Source organism: Suricata suricatta, chromosome 9 (assembly GCF_006229205.1).
Source record: "Suricata suricatta isolate VVHF042 chromosome 9, meerkat_22Aug2017_6uvM2_HiC, whole genome shotgun sequence".
Classification (NCBI taxonomy): Eukaryota; Metazoa; Chordata; class Mammalia; order Carnivora; family Herpestidae; genus Suricata; species Suricata suricatta.
The window spans coordinates 121,139,673-121,159,398 of NC_043708.1; the positions used below are offsets into that span (position 1 = coordinate 121,139,673).

The 19,726-nt window shown below is 38.4% G+C and overlaps 1 protein-coding gene across 1 annotated transcript in view; it reads left to right on the plus strand.

Moving 5' to 3' along the window:
* Positions 1-19,726, plus strand: part of TARSL2 (threonyl-tRNA synthetase like 2) — a 58,907-nt gene that overhangs the window by 28,252 nt on the left and 10,929 nt on the right. The window contains exons 11-13 of the mRNA XM_029952505.1: positions 7,747-7,913; positions 11,549-11,711; positions 17,476-17,613. Of these exons, the coding sequence (XP_029808365.1) occupies positions 7,747-7,913; positions 11,549-11,711; positions 17,476-17,613 (468 nt within the window). The remainder of the gene's footprint in view (positions 1-7,746; positions 7,914-11,548; positions 11,712-17,475; positions 17,614-19,726) is intronic.

The window sequence follows — 19,726 nt, forward strand, 5'->3', positions numbered from 1 at the left end:
GTGTTTCTTTTAGTCTAAGCCAGGACAATTCCTTTAAAAACTTCGTGGGGTCTTTTATATGTGTTTGTAATCAACACTTCTATGAAAACCACACCTGCACCACTTTATGAACCAGATCCTTCTCTACCTAAGCCTGCTGATGAGGCTGCTGCGAGACAGTACGCGTAAGATTCTTAAAAGCCTTGACGCTTAGCTGAGAGAGTCGAGAAAGCACCATCTTAAGACGCTCAGAAGCCCTACTAGCTACTCATTCAGATCATTCTGAGGTCTCCATAAACGGCCCACCACTATACCCTCAGGAGCTGTACTGTAAGGCCATGCTTTATTGGTTGTAACCTGTACTTCTTATCTTTGTGCTAAAGCCATTCTTATCTTATGAGTCTTTTGCTGGGAGTGTCTAAGGATGCTTTTGAACCCAGCAGGTCCTGGCATTTTGATATTGCCTCTCAAAAACTTAAAAGTACCCAGTTTAGTTTTTGCCACTCTTGTATTTTATCATAGGCAGCTCTAAGTAGTCAGTTGTTCCTTTCTACTTTCTGCCTGGACACATCCCTGGCTACAGTCTGTGAATTCTTTGGGTATTCGTTCTGTTTTTCATTTATCTCAGGTGATGGTGTTACCAGTTTTCTGGCACCACCTAACAAGAGTCACCTATTCTTCCTCCTCCATTATATTTTCCTCCATTATATTTTCAAGTCCCCACAGTCCCTAGCTATCTAGCTTCTGCCCACCACCTGACCCTATCGCCAAGGCTACCTATTTTAGGTTGTTATTATAACAGCACCCATAGCCAGTGCAAATTCTGTTCTGGCTGTCTGTCACAGCATAACAAAGTGTCCCAAAGCTTAGTAGCTTACAATGGCCATTTTTTTCATTGTTCTCTCTATTGGTTCCAAGTGTTTGACTTAATCAATGTGGTTCTTATGTTGAATTCCTTATATGACTGCATTCAGGTAAAAGCTGATGCCAGAGTTACTGATTGAAGTTTCAGTTACATTTGTTAAAATGCCTAAATCTGAAGCATGCATGTCAATAAATGTTTATACGTGTGTCAGTCAGCACCCAGATCAAGGCATAGAACAGCTCCATCCTATCATGAGATCCTCTTAGATCTTCTCAGTCAATACCTGCTCCCCGATTTCTGTTCACCAGAGATCAGTTGTGCCTGGTCTTCAAACTTTTATGTAAATGGACTCCTACAGTATTAGTTGTTGTGTTTCTGGCTTCTTTTTTGTAACTTAATGTCTGAGAGTCATCCACATTTTGTATATAATTATTTTCCTATTGTTTGAGGTATTTCATTTTGTGAATTGGTACAGCATATTCATTCTCCTGTAGGTACGTTTAATTTGTTTCCATTTTGGAGTTAATTTACAGTAAACTTCTAGAACATTTTTGTACATGTCTTTTGGTGGGCACGAGTACTCACTTCTCTTAGGTATATACATAGGCGTGGAATTGCTAGGTCATAAGGTGTTTTTGACTAACTTAACAAAATGCTGAGAAGCTTTCATGTGGTTGAACTCTTTAATGTTCCTTCTAAAATATATGAGCATTCCATTTACTTTATATCCTCTTCAACACTTGGTATTCAGTTTGTCATTCTGGTAGGTACTGTGGCATTACTCCACATTTCCCTGATGAATAATGATGTGACAACCTTGTCATATGCTTATCAGTCATGTAATCGTCTTTTGTGAAGTATTTTGTCGATTAAAAAGAACTGAATTATTAGTCTCTTTATTATTGATTTTTAGGAGTTCTTCTGTATTCTGATATGAGTCATTTGCTAAATGCCTATATTATGAGTGTGTTTTCTCAGGCAGCAGCTTATTGATTCACTTTCTTAACGATGTGTTTTAACCAAGAGTTCTCATATTTAAAAAAGTCCTGCTTATAATTTTTTTCTTTCCTGTTTAGTGCTTTTCATGCTCTGTTTAAGAAATCTTTGCCTATTTGGGTACCTGGGTGCTCAGTTGGTTAAGTGTATGACTCTTGGTTTCAGCTCAGGTCATGATCTCATGGTTTGGTGGGTTTGAGCCCTGCATCAGGCTCTGTGTTGATAGTGTGGAGCTTACTTGGGATTCTCCATCTCCTTCTTTCTCTGCCCCTCTGCAACTCACACTGTCTCTGTCTCTCTCAAAATAAATTAACTTTAAAAAAAAGAAAAAGAAATATTTGCTTATTTTGGAGTCATGAAAATATTCTTCCTTGTTCTATTCTAGAAGCCTGATTGCAGACTTAAGGCCATGATATAACTTGAATTCATTTTACATTCTATGGAATAAAAGAATCAAAGTTCATTTTTATCCACAGGGTTATCCAGTTGCCTCAGTACTAGTTATTACTGCATAGAATCTTTGTCCTAAGCTAATCATATGTATCTAATAGTAATTACGTATTCCTAGATATTTATTCTCTTCTTTTGGTCCCTTTGTTGTCTATCCTTGCATTAACACCACACTGCTTTGATTACTGTAACATAATGTAACTATATTTTGTCTTTATATCAGTTTCATATTTTCAGGATTATTTTGGCTATTCTATGTTCTTTGTGTTTCCATATAAATTTTATATGATGCTTATCAATTTCCTAAAAAATAACTGTTGGAATTTTTATTGGAATTCCATTCACTCAGTAGATTAATTTGCAGATAATTGACACCTTAACCACATTGAGTTTCCCAGTCTATAAACATGGAAATTTTGTCAGTTCATTTAGTTCTTTATTTCCCTTCAGCAGTATTTTTTAATTTCTATTTTTAGAGCTCTTGCATATTTTTCATCAAATTTGTACCTAGATATTTGATTTTTTAAATGGAAATGGCAGAGAAATAGATTTTAAGAGGTGCTCCATGTCATTAGTTATCAAAGAAATGAAAATTAAAGCCACAGTGAAGTACAAGTACATGTCCACTAGAATGTCCTCTGCCCACACCCCTCTGTTTGTAACTATTTTCCCCTTCCCTTCTCCCATGCTCTTCTGTTAAGTTTCTCAAGATCCCCATATGAGTGAAAGCATATAATATCTGTCTTTCTCTGACCCACTTATTTCCCTTAGCATAATACCTTCTAGTTCTACCCATGTTGCTGCAAATGGCATGATTTCATTCTTTCTCATTGCCAAGTAGTATTCCGTTGTACATATAAACCACATCTTCCTTGTCCATTCATCAGTTGATGGGCATTTAGGCTCTTTCCATAATTTGGCTATTGTTGAAAGCACTGCTATAAACACTGGGGTACATGATAACACAGACTGTTTATCCATTCCCTAGCTGAGGGATATTTGGATTGCTTCCAGTTTTAGGAAATTATGAATAAAGCTGCTATAAATATTTATGTACAGTCTTTGTATGAATATAGGGTTTCATTTTATTTGGGTGAATACATAGGAATGTGATTTCAGGGTTATACGGTAAATTTATGTTTATCTTTAGAAGAAAATCCTGGAGTAGAAGAGAGTGGCTCCTCTTGTTTTTATTCCAATAGCCCACTTGGAGAAAATGTGCTTCCTGTTTTCACAACCTTGGATTCAGTGGATTTCCAAACCAAACTTGTCTTTGCAGACATAAGATATCAAAACATTTAGCTCTGTGTAGAGAGAGTCCTGACAGTGCATTCAAGGGTTTAACTCTAGGGAGTCTAGAGAAGAAAATATTTACAGAGGTGTGGGTCCAGTTGAGGTAACTAAGAAGGGATTGTAAAGTACCCAGGGATTACCAACAGCAAACTCCCTTACCCCCCACCACAGGCCCAAACAGGTGAGGAGAAAGAGTAGTGTCCCAGAACCTAGAGAGAGCTTGAAGTGTGGAAGAGAGGCTATAGCTGGAGATCACAGCTAGAGACAGAATAAACCCAAGGCAAGGAAGAAATAGGAAATGAGGGAGTAAAGACCCCTGACTGCTCTCTTCTCCTACCCTCAGAATCCATTTGGGACCTTCCCTTGGTCAAACCCAACCAGAAATCAGAAGGCAAATAAGTGTGGTGATGGAGTTCATAGAAGTCAACTCTGAGGAACATAGAGCAGGGTAGAGAAGGGAGACAGGATGGGGTGGCACAGGGGGTGACAAATGGAGAAAAACCACCACAGCCCAATCCCTTTGCTACTTGGTGTCCACTTTTGTCCTTTGCTTGGATAAAGGCATTTGTTTCCTCATACAAAGTCTCCCATCAGCCAGTGTAACATCTCTTACATCAGTTCAGTCTCAGCAAATACTTAAATTGTACCATCAGTGTTCTTCATGTAAGTATTCAGAGAAAAGAAATAATTCAATGTAGTGGTTCCAGCCTCAGGCTCTGTGGATGGACCCAAGGCCTAAGTTAATAAATCAGAGCTTCCTTCTTCTTCTACCCATTCCATGTTCCCCTTGTCTCGCCAACATCTCAGATGGACAGAGCATTTCACCTGGTGAGTGCATTAGCAAAGCACTGTAACCGAGTGGCTTAAAACAATAGACATGAATGGTCTTGCAATGGTCCTGGAAGCCAGACATATAAATAAAGCATTGGTGAGCTATGCTCCCTCTGGAACCTGTGGGCAAGTCCTTCTTCCACTCTTCCCAGCTAGCAGTGGTTTGTCAGCCATTGCTGGTGTTGCTCAACTTGTTGATGCATCTGTTCCAGCCCTCACATGGCCTTCTCTGTGTGTGGCTTTGCATCGTCTTCCCTCCATATGTGTCTCTTTCTGTCCAAAACCCCTCTTTTTATAAGGGCATCAGTCATGGATTATAGCCCACTCTAATGACCAAATCTTAACATGATCATCTCTGTAAAGGCCCTACTTTCCCCCAAAGGCCATATTCTGGTGTCCTGGGGTTAGGACTTCAACATGTCTTTCTGGAGGGACATCATTCAACCCATAACAGTGGATGACCCAAATTGTCTTCCCACAGGATCCAAGCTCTTTGTGATCCTCTCTTTTTTAGGTTACCAGGGTTTCTCCCTCAACCATACTGTGGCTCTCCTGATTCCATTGTTTAACAGCAGCAAAATCCTCCCCAGTAATTGGGGTCAGTTATCCTGGCCAGAAGAGTAAGTTGTTCTCTGCCTTTTGGTTCAATAGCATAGAAGACTCCAACTGGGCCAGGGAGAGTCGCAACTCCCAACAGAAGTATGTCTGGGATTTTTGGTGAAAGCATTTTTTCCTTGGGAACTAAGGTACCTTACTGAGAGATTCCAAAACTTTAGGGACAAAGAAAAGATCCTAAGTCTCCTGAGAGAGAAAGCCATAGACATAGGACTGGGTATCAGAATAGAATGATATTTTCAATGCAACACTAAAACACAGAAGACAGAACAATGCCTTAAAAATATGAAGCCTAAATGGGGCTCCTGGATAGCTCAGTCAATTAAGTGTCTAACTCTGGATTTCAGCTCAGGTCATGATCTCATGGCTCATGGGATCAAGCCCCTCATCAGACTCCATGCTGACAATGCAGAGCCTGCTTGGGATTCTCACTCTTTCCATCTTTTTCTACCCCTTCCCTGCTCTCTCTCTCTCAAAATAAATAAACTTACAAAAATGTGAAACCTAGAAATCTATACCCAGCTAAAGCAGACTTGCTTCTGGTATTCTCCCAAAAGTTTTCAGCTTCCCCAGGTCTGCCAAGTAAATTGTTCAGATTTTAATCTTTAATCTTTTAATCTTTACAGATTCTAAACTATATCGCTTTCATCTTCCCTCCTTTCCCTTTGGCCTTGTAGATTTATGCTTCTATAAAAATTTCATTATTTTAGTGTGGCTTGGGGAAGGAGCCATATAAGTGGAATTGCTGTAGTTTTTATATTGGAATTTCCTGAGAAGCGTTGCTCTGTTCCCATGATATTTAGGTGTTTTCAGGGAACCAGATCACCAGGTGCAGGTAGAGCTTTCTTACCTTCAATAGCCTGAAACCAGTATTTCAGGATGAAATATGATTTTTAATTTTCAGAATAAGCAACCAGGGTTTCTTCAGGAGACCAGCCTGAACTGTAGACTTCTCAATCCCCACAGCTTTATTCTTCGCTAGCACTTGATATTCTTTGCTCTTTAGAGAAGTAAATTGATGAAATGGCGTGAGATAGATTTTCCCCCAACTTTTTCTTTTGAAAAATTCAAATCTACAGAAAGTTAAAGCACAGTGCAGTGACCACCCATGTATCTTTCACCTAGATTCATCAATTTTTAACATCTTGCCAGTTTGCTTTCTCTTTCCCCTATGTGTATGCATGTGTGTCTAAGAAAGACAAAACACATGCGTATGTTTTAACATACAGAGATGAGGCATGCAGTTGGCAGGAATAGTTGGTTTTTGCTAAACCAGGTAAGTGGTAGACATAGTGATATTTCCCCTCATAGGACGTACTTTAAAATCACGAATTGCTAACATGATTAGCAGTTGTACCTAGCATGGTTTTAAAAATCGATTGATCATGGTCTCTGAGCCAAGCTTTAAAATAGTCTCTAGTAAAAACAAACAAGCAAGCACACAAACAATTCTTCAATATTGGGGACATTATTTAATCTGAATATATAGAGGTATCTGACACAGCCACAAAATAATTACTGCCATTTGTAATGACCTATACTTTTGTTAAAACTTTCTCATTTAGTAAAAATGAAGGCTAGGTAAAGCAGCTTACGGAATGGCTGACCCCCAGCTATCCACAAGCGGCTGAAAAGACGCTCTGCCAAAGAGTAACAAACAGCATCCTTTTAAGTGTTAGTAATTTTAAAATATCATGTTTTAGACTTTTTTAATTGGGAGAAATAATTTTTTTTTGCTTCATTAAAATATGGTGGTCTAGATTCGTACCAGATATTCCTTAAGTGATTAACAAATGGTGAGAATCTAGGAAACCAGCAACAAATATAATTGGATTGGTATTTGGAAGAAAAAAAGTTAAATAAAGTAAGTACTTTGGTTGGCTCTCTTTTCCGGTCCTGAGTGATTGAATTAGGGAAGCCATTAACAGGGAGGGAGAGAAGCCAGCTCATGACTTTATATATTTCAACCACTTAATATGTTATAAATTAAAATTCTCAGCTTCATTTCTATTTAAAAGTAAATAGATCAGAGGCACGTGGGTGGCTCAGTCAGTTAAGCATCCAATCTGGATTTCCGCTCAGGTCAAGATCTCACAGTTTGTGGGATTGAGCCCCACGTTGGTCTCCGTGCTGACGGCACAGAGCCTGCTTAAGATCCTCTCTATTTCTGCTTCTCCCCTCCTCATTCTCTCTTTCTCAAAATAAATAAATAAACTTTAAGAAACAATAATAAAATAAAACTAAATAGATCAAAAGTAAATTTGCATGCTATATAGCATTCAGGCTTGTTGAGTTATGAAATTATTCTACCTCTTAAGTAATAGAAGAAAACCCTACTGTTTATCTAGAATGTAGAAGGAATTTGGAGTTGGTAGTTACAGAAAGGTTATATATACATAATAATATAATACATAATATATAATATTACATATAATAGATATATATAATTTCAATTACTAATTTCAAAGAATTAGAACATGGACTATATACTATTGTATACTATAAAATAAAGATACTGAATATGAAAATTATACTGTGAGAACATTAATCTTCCTTTCCTGACCCAGAAAGCACCACACCTAAAAGTAAGGGTACATTAACTAGGAATTAATATCAGACATAATCCCAAATTAAAAAATGTTCACACCTAGTGTTACTTCGCGAGGAATTGTGATCTGTCGTGCCACGTTTTAACATTGAACACGTTTATCTTAAAGGAGGAATATCACCGCCGTGACTTCACAGAGGTGCTCTCTCCCAACGTGTACAACAGCAGGCTCTGGGAGACCTCCGGCCACTGGCAGCATTACAGCGAGAACATGTTTACCTTTGATATTGAAAAGGACACTTTCGCCCTTAAGCCCATGAACTGTCCAGGGCATTGGTGAGTACTAAACATGAAACAGATCTGGGGCACCTGGGTGAGTCAGTTGGTTAAGCATCTGACTTCAGCTCAGGTCATGATCTCAGAGTTCGTGGGTTCAAGCCCCACATCGGGCTCTGTGCTGACAGCTCAGAGCCTGGAGCCTGCTTTGGATTCTTTGTCTCCCTCTCTCTCTGCCTCTGCTCTATCTCTCTCTCAAAAATAAATAAACCTTAAAAAGTTTTAAACGAAGCAGGTCTTTGCATCAGAGATTACAGAACACTTTATCACTGTTAGCTTTTAATATTACTTTTTGCTTTTTGAAGTTAAGGGATTCTTTTAATCTGAGGAGTGGTAACTAGCAGACATCTTTACCAAGTTATTTCATTCTGGAGAATGCATTTACTCTTTAAGATACATCTGATCTTTGACACGTGTGGAATGACAGCTGGAAATCGTTTAGTTTTTGTGCCTCTTAGAGGCAGAATTATATATCAATTTTACTGAAAACGAACCGAGAGCTAAAGGGGGAGGGGGAGGGAGGAAGAGGGTGATGGTCATGGTGGGGGGCACTTGTGGGGAGAAGCACTGGGTGTTCAATGGAAACCAATTTGACAATAAACTATTATAAAAATAAATAAATAAATAAATAAATAAATAAATAAATAAATAACATTATCGGGGCAAATAAAAAAAAAAGGAAAGTACTAGATGCAGCCAGAGACTCGACTCAAACAAAATATTTTAAGAGTAAATATATTATTGTATATATTTAGCTTTGCTAACTGATTGGTGAATGAAAAAAATAAATAAAACACAGCATAAAAAATAAATTATTGTATTTGTCTTTGTAATGGTAATATACTTCAAATGCACATATTTGCAGAACATTTAGTTGTGTTTTTTTAAGATTTTATTTTTAGCTCATCTCTACATCCAATGCAGGACTTGAACTTATAACCCCGAGAGTAAGAGTCACATGCTCCTCTGACTAAGCCAGCCTGGCACCACACGTTTAGTTCTCATATACTGTTTTTGTGTTGATTAAAACAACACCAGTGAGGTCATAATGAGTAGGTTACTGAATCATTGATTTTAAGATACCTCTCCAACCCCTCTCACATTTCAACATTCCTGAAATTGGTATATATCATATAATTGGGGGCATCTTAGCATTGTGTCATAACGCAATTAATGGGTTATTTTCCTTCCTAGTGGTACATAAGATAGTGATACATTTTACCATGTTGTCTTAGATTTTGTGAACAAATGTAGTTATCATACAGGTGGTTTGCAAATTCAATTTTTTAAGACAAGCGTATTTCACAATAGGATGTGAACAGACAAGATTCTCCACAAAAAATACCCCCGTGGCTGTAGTTTTGTATCATCAGCATGCATAGTTTCAAGTAAATTGGCCTTAGAAGGTACCTGTCGAACCTCAAAACCAACCGAAGAAAACTCTTTGCTCTTTTCAGTAAAGACTAAATACAATTCAGTAAAGAGAAATACAACTTTACAATGATAGCATGTAATATATAAATATATATATATATATATATATATATATATATATATATATATATATATATATTTACCTTTAATTTTATGAAAACTGGTGTGTAAACATTCTGTTTGCTCTCTTTTTAAACAGAAGGTGGAAACTACCCCAATGCTTTGCATTCTCTAAAACAGTGTTAACTTTTTAACTCAATTATATATTAGGTACCATTGGAACCTATAGCCTACGACTTCAGCTACAAGTGTAAGTAAGGCTGAAAGTAGGAATGAAATTTTTACTTTTATGACTTGAAATAAAGAAGTAGGACTACAGTGGCCTAGTGGTGTTGGGATGAGAGCTAGGAGTAGGTTTTTTTGTTTGTTTGTTTGTTTTGCTTTTGTTTTATTTTGTTTTGTTTGTGCAGAAGAGGAGTCTTTTACTGAACAGAGAGCACTTGTTGAGTGCTTTTGGTGCTTGGAGCTAGAAATGGAGGTGTGATTAAGACACAGTCTCATTTTCTCTGCTCATGACCAGAATGGGGCAGGAGCAGAAACGTAGGCAGTAAGTTTAAAAAAACTGAAGTTCAGGGGCACCTGGGTGGCTCAGTTGGTTAAGCGTCTGACTTTGGCTCAGGTCATGATCTCACAGTTTGTGGGTTTGAGCCCTGCGTTGGGCTCTGCTGACAGCTCAGAGCCTGGAACCTGCTTGAGACTCTGTATCTCCCTCCCTCTCTGCCCCTCCCCAGCTTGCACTCTCTCTCTGCCTTTCAAAAATAAATAAAAATGTTTAAAAAAAAAAGTAAGTTCAGTGCCAAAATACTGGCATGTTCCAGATGTTCTTGGACCTGAGGGGAGATTGCCAAGCCCTGTCTAGGAAGGTGTCCAAGAGGGCTTCACTTAAGAAGTAGCCTTTGAGGGGCACCTGATGGCTCAGTCAGTTAAGTATCTGACTTCAGCTCACGTCATACTCTCATGTTTTGGAAGTTTGAGACCCGCCTCAGGATCCATGCTGACAGTGCGGAGCTTCTTTGGGATTCTCTCTCTCATCCTCTCTCTGCCCCTCCCCCATTCGCTCTCTCTGTCTCTCTCCAAATGAATAAACTTGGGGCAAAAAGTAGCCTTTCAAATGAATTGTACACAGTAAGTGGATATTCAATGGGTGAATAAGAATATGGAACAGGATTTCCGGAAGAGATAACAGACAGGGTTCTTTCTCAGGGTGCTGTGCATTGATATAAATTCAAGGTTCAATAATTCCTAGGATTTTTAAATTTTTTTAATTTTAATTTTAATTTTTTTTGAATATAACACAATTTATTTTTTTAACATATGCAACTATTTTCCATCATTTACAATACAGTAGTTACAATGACACTCCAAACAGAAAAGCAAAGTAAAAAATCAAAACACCAACTTCTATTTCATGTAATTAGACTTATACAGAAATTAGAAGGTTAAGTAACAACTAGTTAATCACCTAATTTCACAGCTATCTGAAGTGGCAATCGTTATATAGCAGATTATCTATGATACATTCAAGATAAATGATACAATTTGTTACTTGTCCATAAGCTACAACACAGCCTGCTTAATACCTTTCCTTAAATTCCACCTCTATACTACAATATACTTGAGGTCCATGCAAAAAAGTAGCTACCTTTTATGTAGGAAATGGATGATTAAGTCTTTGGTGTTGTAAAAGCACTTCATTTAAACACAACCACCCCCACCACCAAAAAAAGAAGAGGAAAAAAAAAGTAAAGAAAATAATAAGGGAAAAACCCAAGACACACTTCCTATGGGAAAAAAACCCAGCATGTAATTTCTGTCCTTGATGGAATGTATTAAATAAGCAAACACCACCAACAAGCAAAACAAGTACTACAATGTAAAAGTATTAAAAAAAAGAAAACCCTCTCACGTGCATAAATGAAAGATTGCACACAAAGAACTCACATCTTTTCAAGCTTCAATAGTAAATATTCTGCTACTATGTATTAAATACTGCCTGGTTTGCCCAAGCTAAGATTCCTAGGATTTTTTTAAACTCAGAATAAGTTTATAAGTCTTGAGGCTTGATTGTAACTTATTATTTAGAGAATTACTTAATCTTTGCTGTGCTAAGTACAAGCTATGTGTTGTTGCCTCTTTTCTAGTCTAATGTTTGCCCACCGGCCGCGATCATGGAGGGAAATGCCTATCAGATTCGCTGATTTTGGAGTTCTCCATAGGAATGAATTGTCGGGAACTTTAAGTGGCTTGACTCGAGTCAGGCGCTTCCAGCAAGATGACGCGCACATCTTCTGCACAGTAGAGCAGGTGAACAGTAATCCGGGGTGAAGCATGGTTGGCATACATTCCGTGTGTTGCCTTAGACATCTTTTGGTTTCAGAGTCGCTTTAAAATACGATCTTTGGTCTTGTCTCTGAAATCTTCAGATCTAACATTTTGTGATCCTCTAATTTGGGTAATAGATCAGTAATCTCTCATCATGAAATTTATTATTTTTTTCTTTTAAGTTTCCTCCAGTTTTATTAACTTAAATACACTAAGTGGAATATTTTAAGGGATTTGGTAGAATTGTTTTTTCAATATTGCATAGAAGTGTGAGTTTACTTTTTCAGGTTTTCGGGTCACTTCAAATAAAAATTGTCATAAAAAGGCTACTATTAAATGATTTGACCTAATTGACATTCATAGAACACTTCAACCAATAACAACAGAGTGTACATTTTTTAAAAAGTGCACGAAAATGACCAAGATAGACCATATACTGGGACTAAAGGAATTCTCAACAAGTTTAAAGGGGTTCACTTCACACAAAATATGTTCTCTGGCCACAGGAGAATTAAAGTAGAAATCAGTAACAGAAAGCTACCTGGAAAATTGTCAAATATTTGGAAAGTAAATAACACAGTTCTAAATAACCCATGGATCAAAGAAGAAATCAAAGAGGAATTAGAAAATATATGTCAAATGAAATTAAATACATCAAAATTTATAAGATGCCATTAAAATGGTACTTAGAGGAACATTTGTAGCACTGAATGTCTATATCAGAAAAAAATAACCTCAGCTTCCACCTAACAAAAAATAAACACCAACAAACCCAGAGTACATCAGAAGTAAGTATAAGATAGAAAATAATACAGAAATCAGTGAAATATAAAAAAAAATTTAAAAAGCAGTAAAAACCAAAGTCTGTTTCTCTGAGAAGATCAATAAAATTTATAAACTTTAGTCAGACTGATCAGAAAAAAAAGAAGGTACAAATTAAAAATACTAGAAATAAGAGACATGACATGATATTATTTCAGGTTCTATAGATAATGAAAGAATAGTAAGGCAATAATATGAACAATTTTATACCAGTAAATTCGACAACTTAGATAAAATAGACAAATTCCTTGAAAGATAAACTACCAAACTCCACTCAAGAAGAAGTAGACAGGGGCGCCTGGGTGGCTCAGTCGGTTAAGCATCTGACTTCGGCTCAGGTTATGATCTCACGGTTCTTGGGTTTGAGCCCTGCATCAGGCTCTGTGCTGACAGTAACTCAGAGCCTGGAGCCTGTCTTTGGATTTTGTGTCTCCCTCTCTCTGACCCTCCCCTGCTCACTCTCTCTCTCTCTCTCAAAAATAAATAAAACTTTTAAAAAATTAAAAAAAAAAGAACTAGTAGATAATCTGATTAGACCTGTGTCTATTAAACAAATTGAATTGGTAGGGACAACCTTTGCACAAAGAAAACTCCAAGCCACGATGGAATCACTGGTGAATTCTACCAAGCACTGGAAGAAAAAATAATACCAATTCTTCACGTCCTTGCTGGACATTAACAAGGACCTCCCACACACCTCATAGTATCAGTGGAGACCGTGTAGGCCTAGAACTTCCACCCTCATCTGGCAGTAACAAGGTGTCTCTGTTTGAGTGGTGTCAGAGAAGGCCTAGTGGAGAGATAAGACTTTTACTATCACCCCACAGTAATGAGGCCATGAACTCAATGTAGTCAGTAATAGCCACAGTAACAGGATACTCCTCCCTGCCAAGGTGTTATCAGAGGAAACCTAGCAGGGAACCAGAAATCCCACCGTCACCAGCAGTAATGAGGAGTCCCTGCTGCTTTCATGGGTCCCCAGTGGGAAACCTAGACCGTCTATTCCCGCTTTGCAGTATCCAGGAAGTACTTCAGCCTCCCAGTTGGAGCCAAGTCTGTGGCAGCTAGCTAAAACAGAGGGTTGAAATAAAATGAAAGCTCTTATACTGCCCAAATTTTAAATTTTATAAATCAAAAGGCAAAATTCATGCCAAGAACTAGAAAAATTTTAACTTAATGAATAAGGATAATCTATGAACATGAATGTGGAGATGACAAGGATATTAGCATTATCTAACTAAAAGTTTGAAGGGGCCATCATAAGAATGCCTTAGCAAGCAATTGCAGACACACTTGAAACAAATGAAAAACAAAAAATCTTCAACAAAGAAATAGGAAGTCTCTGAAAAAAACCATTCTCACTAAAAACCATGGGTGTTAGAAGGGACTGAACAATACTTTTTAAATGCTGAAAGAACTGTCAACCCAGAATTCTATATCCAAAATTATTTAATATTCAGGAATGAAGGAGAAATTAAAACCTACCTTAAAATAATGGCTGTAGGAAGTTCTCTAAGAAAGGTAAATACGTTTTCCTTTTCCTTTTGAATTTTCTAAATTATGCTTGATGGTTGAAGCAAAAATTATAACACTGTCGGATATGGTTCTCAGCATATGTATGAAGAAATAGCTAAGAAAATTATACTGTAAATGGAGTAAGGGATGTAAGATTTCTGTACTTGAAGTGATAAAATGATGACATCAATCAACTGTTATGTAATACCTAGAGAAACCACTGGGGGAAAAAGATACACAGATAGATATATGCTAAAAATAGATAAATAAAAATGGAATTCTAAAAAATACTAAATTAAGCGATAGAATGATGGGAAAAAGAAAACAAAAATGAGTAATAAGACAGTATAAGAAGCAGGGGCACCTGGGGGGCTCAGTCGGTTAAGCGGCCAATCTCAGCTCAGGTCATGATCTCACAGTTTGTGAGTTTGAGCCCCGCTTCGGGCTCTGCGTTGACAGCTCAGAGCCTGGAGCCTGCTTCAGATTCTGTGTTTCCTTCTCTCTCTGCTCCTCCCCAACTTGTGCTCTGTCTTTCTCGGCCTCTCAAAAATAAATAAATGTAAAGAAAAAAATTAAAGAAGGAAACCACATAAACAACAAAAAAGACAAACTTAAGTCCTAACATATTCTATTAAATATAGATGGTTAAAATAATCCATTAAAATGGAAATATAACATATCAAAATTTGTGGGGCACAGCAAAAGCAGTGGTAAAAAGTAAACAGCACTAAATGCATATTTTATAAAAGAAGTAAAGTCTTAAATCAATATCTAGACTCCTACTGCGAGACCTAGAAAAAAGGAAGGGCAAAATAAACCCAAAATAATAAGAAGGAAGAAAGCAATAAAGACAAGAGCAGAAATCAGTAAAATTGAAAACAGAAAAATAATGGAAAAATTAATGAGACGAAAATGAGTTTTTTGAAAAGATTAACAAAATTGGCAAACTTCCTTCAACACAAAGAAAGAAACTGGGAAGACAGAAATTACCAATATCCAGAATCAATAGGGGATATCACTAACGACCTTGAAGACATCAAAAGCATAATAAATGAATATAATAAGCTTCCTTACATAAATTAGCTCAACAACTTAGTTGAAATGGGCTATTCCTTAAAAAGTACAAACTACCATAAAATCACCTGATAGGAATAGATCACTTGAAAAGCCTTGTCACTATTAAGGAAATTGAATTTATAATTTTGAAACTTCCCAAAACGAAATCTCTAGGGTCAGATTTCTTCACTGAAGAATTCTACTGAACATTTAAAGAAGAATTAGTGCCAATTCTGTATACTCTGTTCTGAAATAGAAGAGGAGAAAATACTTCCCAGTTAATTTTATGAAGCTGGTATTAACCAATACCAAAACCAAACAAAACTACCGACCAGTATCCCACATGAATACAGATGTAAAAGCCCTTAACATAGTATTAGCAAATAGAATTTAACAATATACAAAGATAATTCCACATCATGAGCAACTGAGGTTTAGCCTCCAGGGATGTGAGACTGATTCAGTGTCAGAAAACCTGTCAGTGTAACCCACCGTATGACAGGCTCATTTATGGGAATAGAAAATGGTATAATCACTTTCAAAAACAGTTCACTAGTTTCTTAAAAAAGTTAAACACATACCTACTGTATGACCTAGCTGTCTTACTCCTTTTCTTCTCCAAGAGAAAAAGAAAGCACACGTCCATACGAAGACTTGAACACAAAGATTTATTGCAGCTTTATTTGAAATAGCCACAATATAGAAACAACCCTAATGCCCAATAATAGGTGGAAATAAAAAGAAATTGTGGCACATACATACAATGGAAAACTACTAAACAATAAGAAGGAATGATGTAGGGGTGCCTGGGCAGCTCAGTCAGTTTGGCTCAGGTCATTATCTCATTGTTCCTGAGACCAAGCCCTGCACTGGGCTCTGTGCTGACAATGCGGAGTCTGCTTGGGATATTCCCCCTCTCTCTGTCTCTCTCAAAATAAGTAAATTTTGAAAAATAAGGAATGACCTATTGATACTTCTAACATGAGTGTATCTCAAAATAATTATGTTGAGTTAAAAAAGCCAGACAAAAATAGAGCATGTACTACATGTTTCCATAGATAAAAAACCTGAAAAATTCAAGCTGATCCATAGTGACAGAACGCAGATCCTTGCCTGTCTCCTCTTTTTCTAAACGTGTCTGGCTTGGGGGGCAGCTATCCCGTTTGCATTTAAATGTGCCCTCCTTTCCCCCAGCTCTGATCTCACCACACTCTCTGGGGCCTCAGTTACATCTAGGCTCAGCTAGCTGCCAGACTCCCCCGCATCTCAGATCTCCCTCTGGAGCTCCAGGTCTCAATCTGGCAGGACCTGGTAGACATGTCTGCCTGGCTGTCACAAGCATCCTCACATTTGCCATGTCTAAAATTAGCCCCCACTTCTGCCTCCCACACCACTGCCTCTGCCTTCCCTGTTCACTCTTTCAGGGGATGCACCAACATCCTGTCCACTGGCCAGGCCAGGAATCCAGGTGCCCTTTACATTTTACTCCTCATGTCCAGTTAACCACGAGCCCTATTGATAGCTCTCCCTAAATGTATTATTAATTCCTGAATAATTTTTGTTTACCCATTCCTGAATTTCCAGCATGTCAAAAATCCCTTGCATTCCAGCAGTTATGTTTCAAATTACCATCATCTCGCTCCTAAATGACCCTACCAGCTTCCCAATGGGCCTGGCTTCTAGTCTTGTTGATCTATTCCCATACTTGAAAGGAACAGGTTGGATTGTGTTAGTCTCTTGCTGAAGAATCCTTCCTTGGTTTCCCATTGCTCTCGGTAAAAAGTGCAGACATCACCCTGACTTGGAAGACCCTTAATTTTCTCTGGCCCTGTCTGCTTCTAGACTGATCACCTACCAACCTCCTTCTGTGCCCCTCTTCCCTGTCATGCACAACATGGTCCCGCAGCAGCTTCCTGGAGCTGCCCTGCCCTAGCCTGCCCCTGTGTCCTCTGGGCCCTCTCTGTCAGTATTTCCTCTGCCCCAGGAGCCCCTCTCCTTGCTTTCCAGGGAGAACTCTTCCTTATCCTTTGGTCGAAGTTCGGCTGTCACTCCCTGTGGACAGCCACTCTTCCTCCTTTTGTGTGGCACTGCTCATGGTGAGGCAGCCTTGCCTGCTCTTTTTTCCACCTCCTGCGCTGGACTGGGAGCTGCTGGTTGCCTGCTCATGCCCAGATTGTGGTGGACATTTCCTGAGTGTTTGAGTAAGGAATGGATGAACAACCAAAACAGTGTCATTGACTATATAGTAAAAACATGCTTTATTTCTATCTGACGTGGAGAATTCTTTTAAATGCTAGGAATTGATATGATTGGGTATGAACAATTTAGAACATGTCATTTGCTCTCATTTCAGATCGAAGAAGAAATAAAGGGGTGTTTGCAGTTTTTACAATCTGTTTACTCAACATTTGGCTTCTCCTTTCAATTAAATTTGTCAACAAGGCCTGAAAACTTCCTAGGAGAGATTGAGATATGGGATGAAGCTGAAAAGGTAGGTGCTCCTTCATTTCTGTGAGCATGGAAACCTCCTGAGCAACTGCAGGTACCTTGCATGAGGAGGATGTAATGCTTTGCAATAGAAATGTTTCAGTTGGAAGTTATGGGATGAATATGCAGATTGTTGTCCAGTTTTCTTTGTAACAGTGATAATAACAATACCTTACATTTGTTTCAAATACTTTTTATTTCTGCTTTTTCAAAGTCAGTCACTAATACTAGTTTCCTGTGTTTTTCAAGTAATCCTCTGATTTGCAGGCACTCTTGGTGTGTGTGTAGCTTATTTTAAGCTATTGCTAGTTGAGCCATTTTAGTGTGACTCACAGGTGTAGATGCACACACCCAATACTTGAGTCCCCTGCAGAGTCACAACCTCTAGTGCCATCCTCTCTCTAGAGGCACCCAGAGACTCACATGTCACATGTCAGCTTTGGAAAACAAAGATTAAAGAACTCACCATGCTCCTTATTTTTTTCTCACTAAACATGAAAAGGCTATAGTGCATCTCCTGTGTCAGATTTTACTAGAAATGAGTATGGTATTATGGCCCCAGGAATGCCTGAGCCCTGACCTGCCATTTGGTCCACCTCTTCATGCAATATTCATAGATGCTTATCACACAAATCCTAAGGAATAAGAATCACTGTACGATAGTGTAACAATTAGTTTTCTATTTGGTACTGAGGCAGGCAGAGACTGGGTAGAAGCAATTTAGGTATGAGATCTGATTAGGCACTTTGCCTCCCCACTGCCCCCATGCCCATCCTAAATAAACCTTCTTCCGTGTCTGTAGCATGGAGGAAGAAAGTCAAATTAGACACCCTGGCCCAGGGTGGTGACTCAGTTTACCTGCCTAGCCACATGGAAGTAGGAAAAGGAAATGAGGGCACAAAGCTTGGTTCTGGAGCCTTTTTTCCTAGTTTCAGAGCTTAGCTCCATAAGTGAATTATAGAAGGTCTTGAAGCATTAAGGTCTGTGGTGGTGATGATGATGGTGGTAATTACACCTACTTCATAAGGCTATGATGGGCTTAAATGGAATAATTTATATGCGGAATTTGTCATAGTGCCAGGCACACATAGTGTTCAATAAATGCTAGATGTTGGTTTTATTAATAGTAGTGGTAGTATCATCATTGTCATTACTCCATTCATCGAGCGCAGGGGGCTAAAAGGTGGGTGGACCAGGTGTGGGCCTGGCACGGGGAGAATGGGTGGGCAGTTCCACCATTTTTTTCCTCTTTTAGCTGACTGATTGTTCCCTTAGGAGATGAGAATCCTTCCACTCTGAGGAAATTTCTTCCATGATGTCTACCCCTGATCTGGGAATCAGTGAGAGAAATTTTTTTTTTTGTCTTCAGAAGTCTCTGAAGTGCTTTGAAAGAGACGTTAGTTAAATCAGCCCAAGACCACATTGTTCTTGGGTCAGCAATTCACCCTTACCTTATTTCCTCTCTCAGATTGTGTGTAGTTATGGAATCCAGCAAAGATCACTAGGGGGCTATACAGCATGACCATCAGATGCAAGCTTGTCTAAATAACCAAAATGTCAGGAACAAAAAATACCCTAGATTTGAATGATGTGAGTCCTGCTTCCTATTAAGTTTCATCAAGAAATCTGTGACCTAAAGAAACTCAACATTTTCTGTGAAAGTTCAAATCCAAAAGAAATGGGAGTTGAATGTTTTATCTCTCCAAATTTTTAATTTAACCTAAATCCAGCTTCAGGGTTCCCACTCAAATAAGTCTGAAGAGAATCTGAGCTGATGCTTCAGCAGACCTGGTCTGGCCTCTGCTACTGGAACTTATGTAAATCTACCAACTCCACAGAGCCAGAACAGATCTCTCCTGCATCGTACTTTTCCAGAGATCCTGTGAGTCATGAAGATCCCTAAGAACATTACATCCCCACATCACAGTTCCAAGCAAATCAATGTAGACTGACAGTGCTATTGGGAGCCAGAGACTTGGTGTACCTGGAGAAGGAGAATAGAAAGCCAGCAAGAGAGAGAAAGAGATCTTGATTTTTCCTCTGCCAGTGCAGTTAGTGTCCACATATGTGAATTGCAACAGTTCAGTCTCCCCTCAGACAGACACTTCCTCCCATAC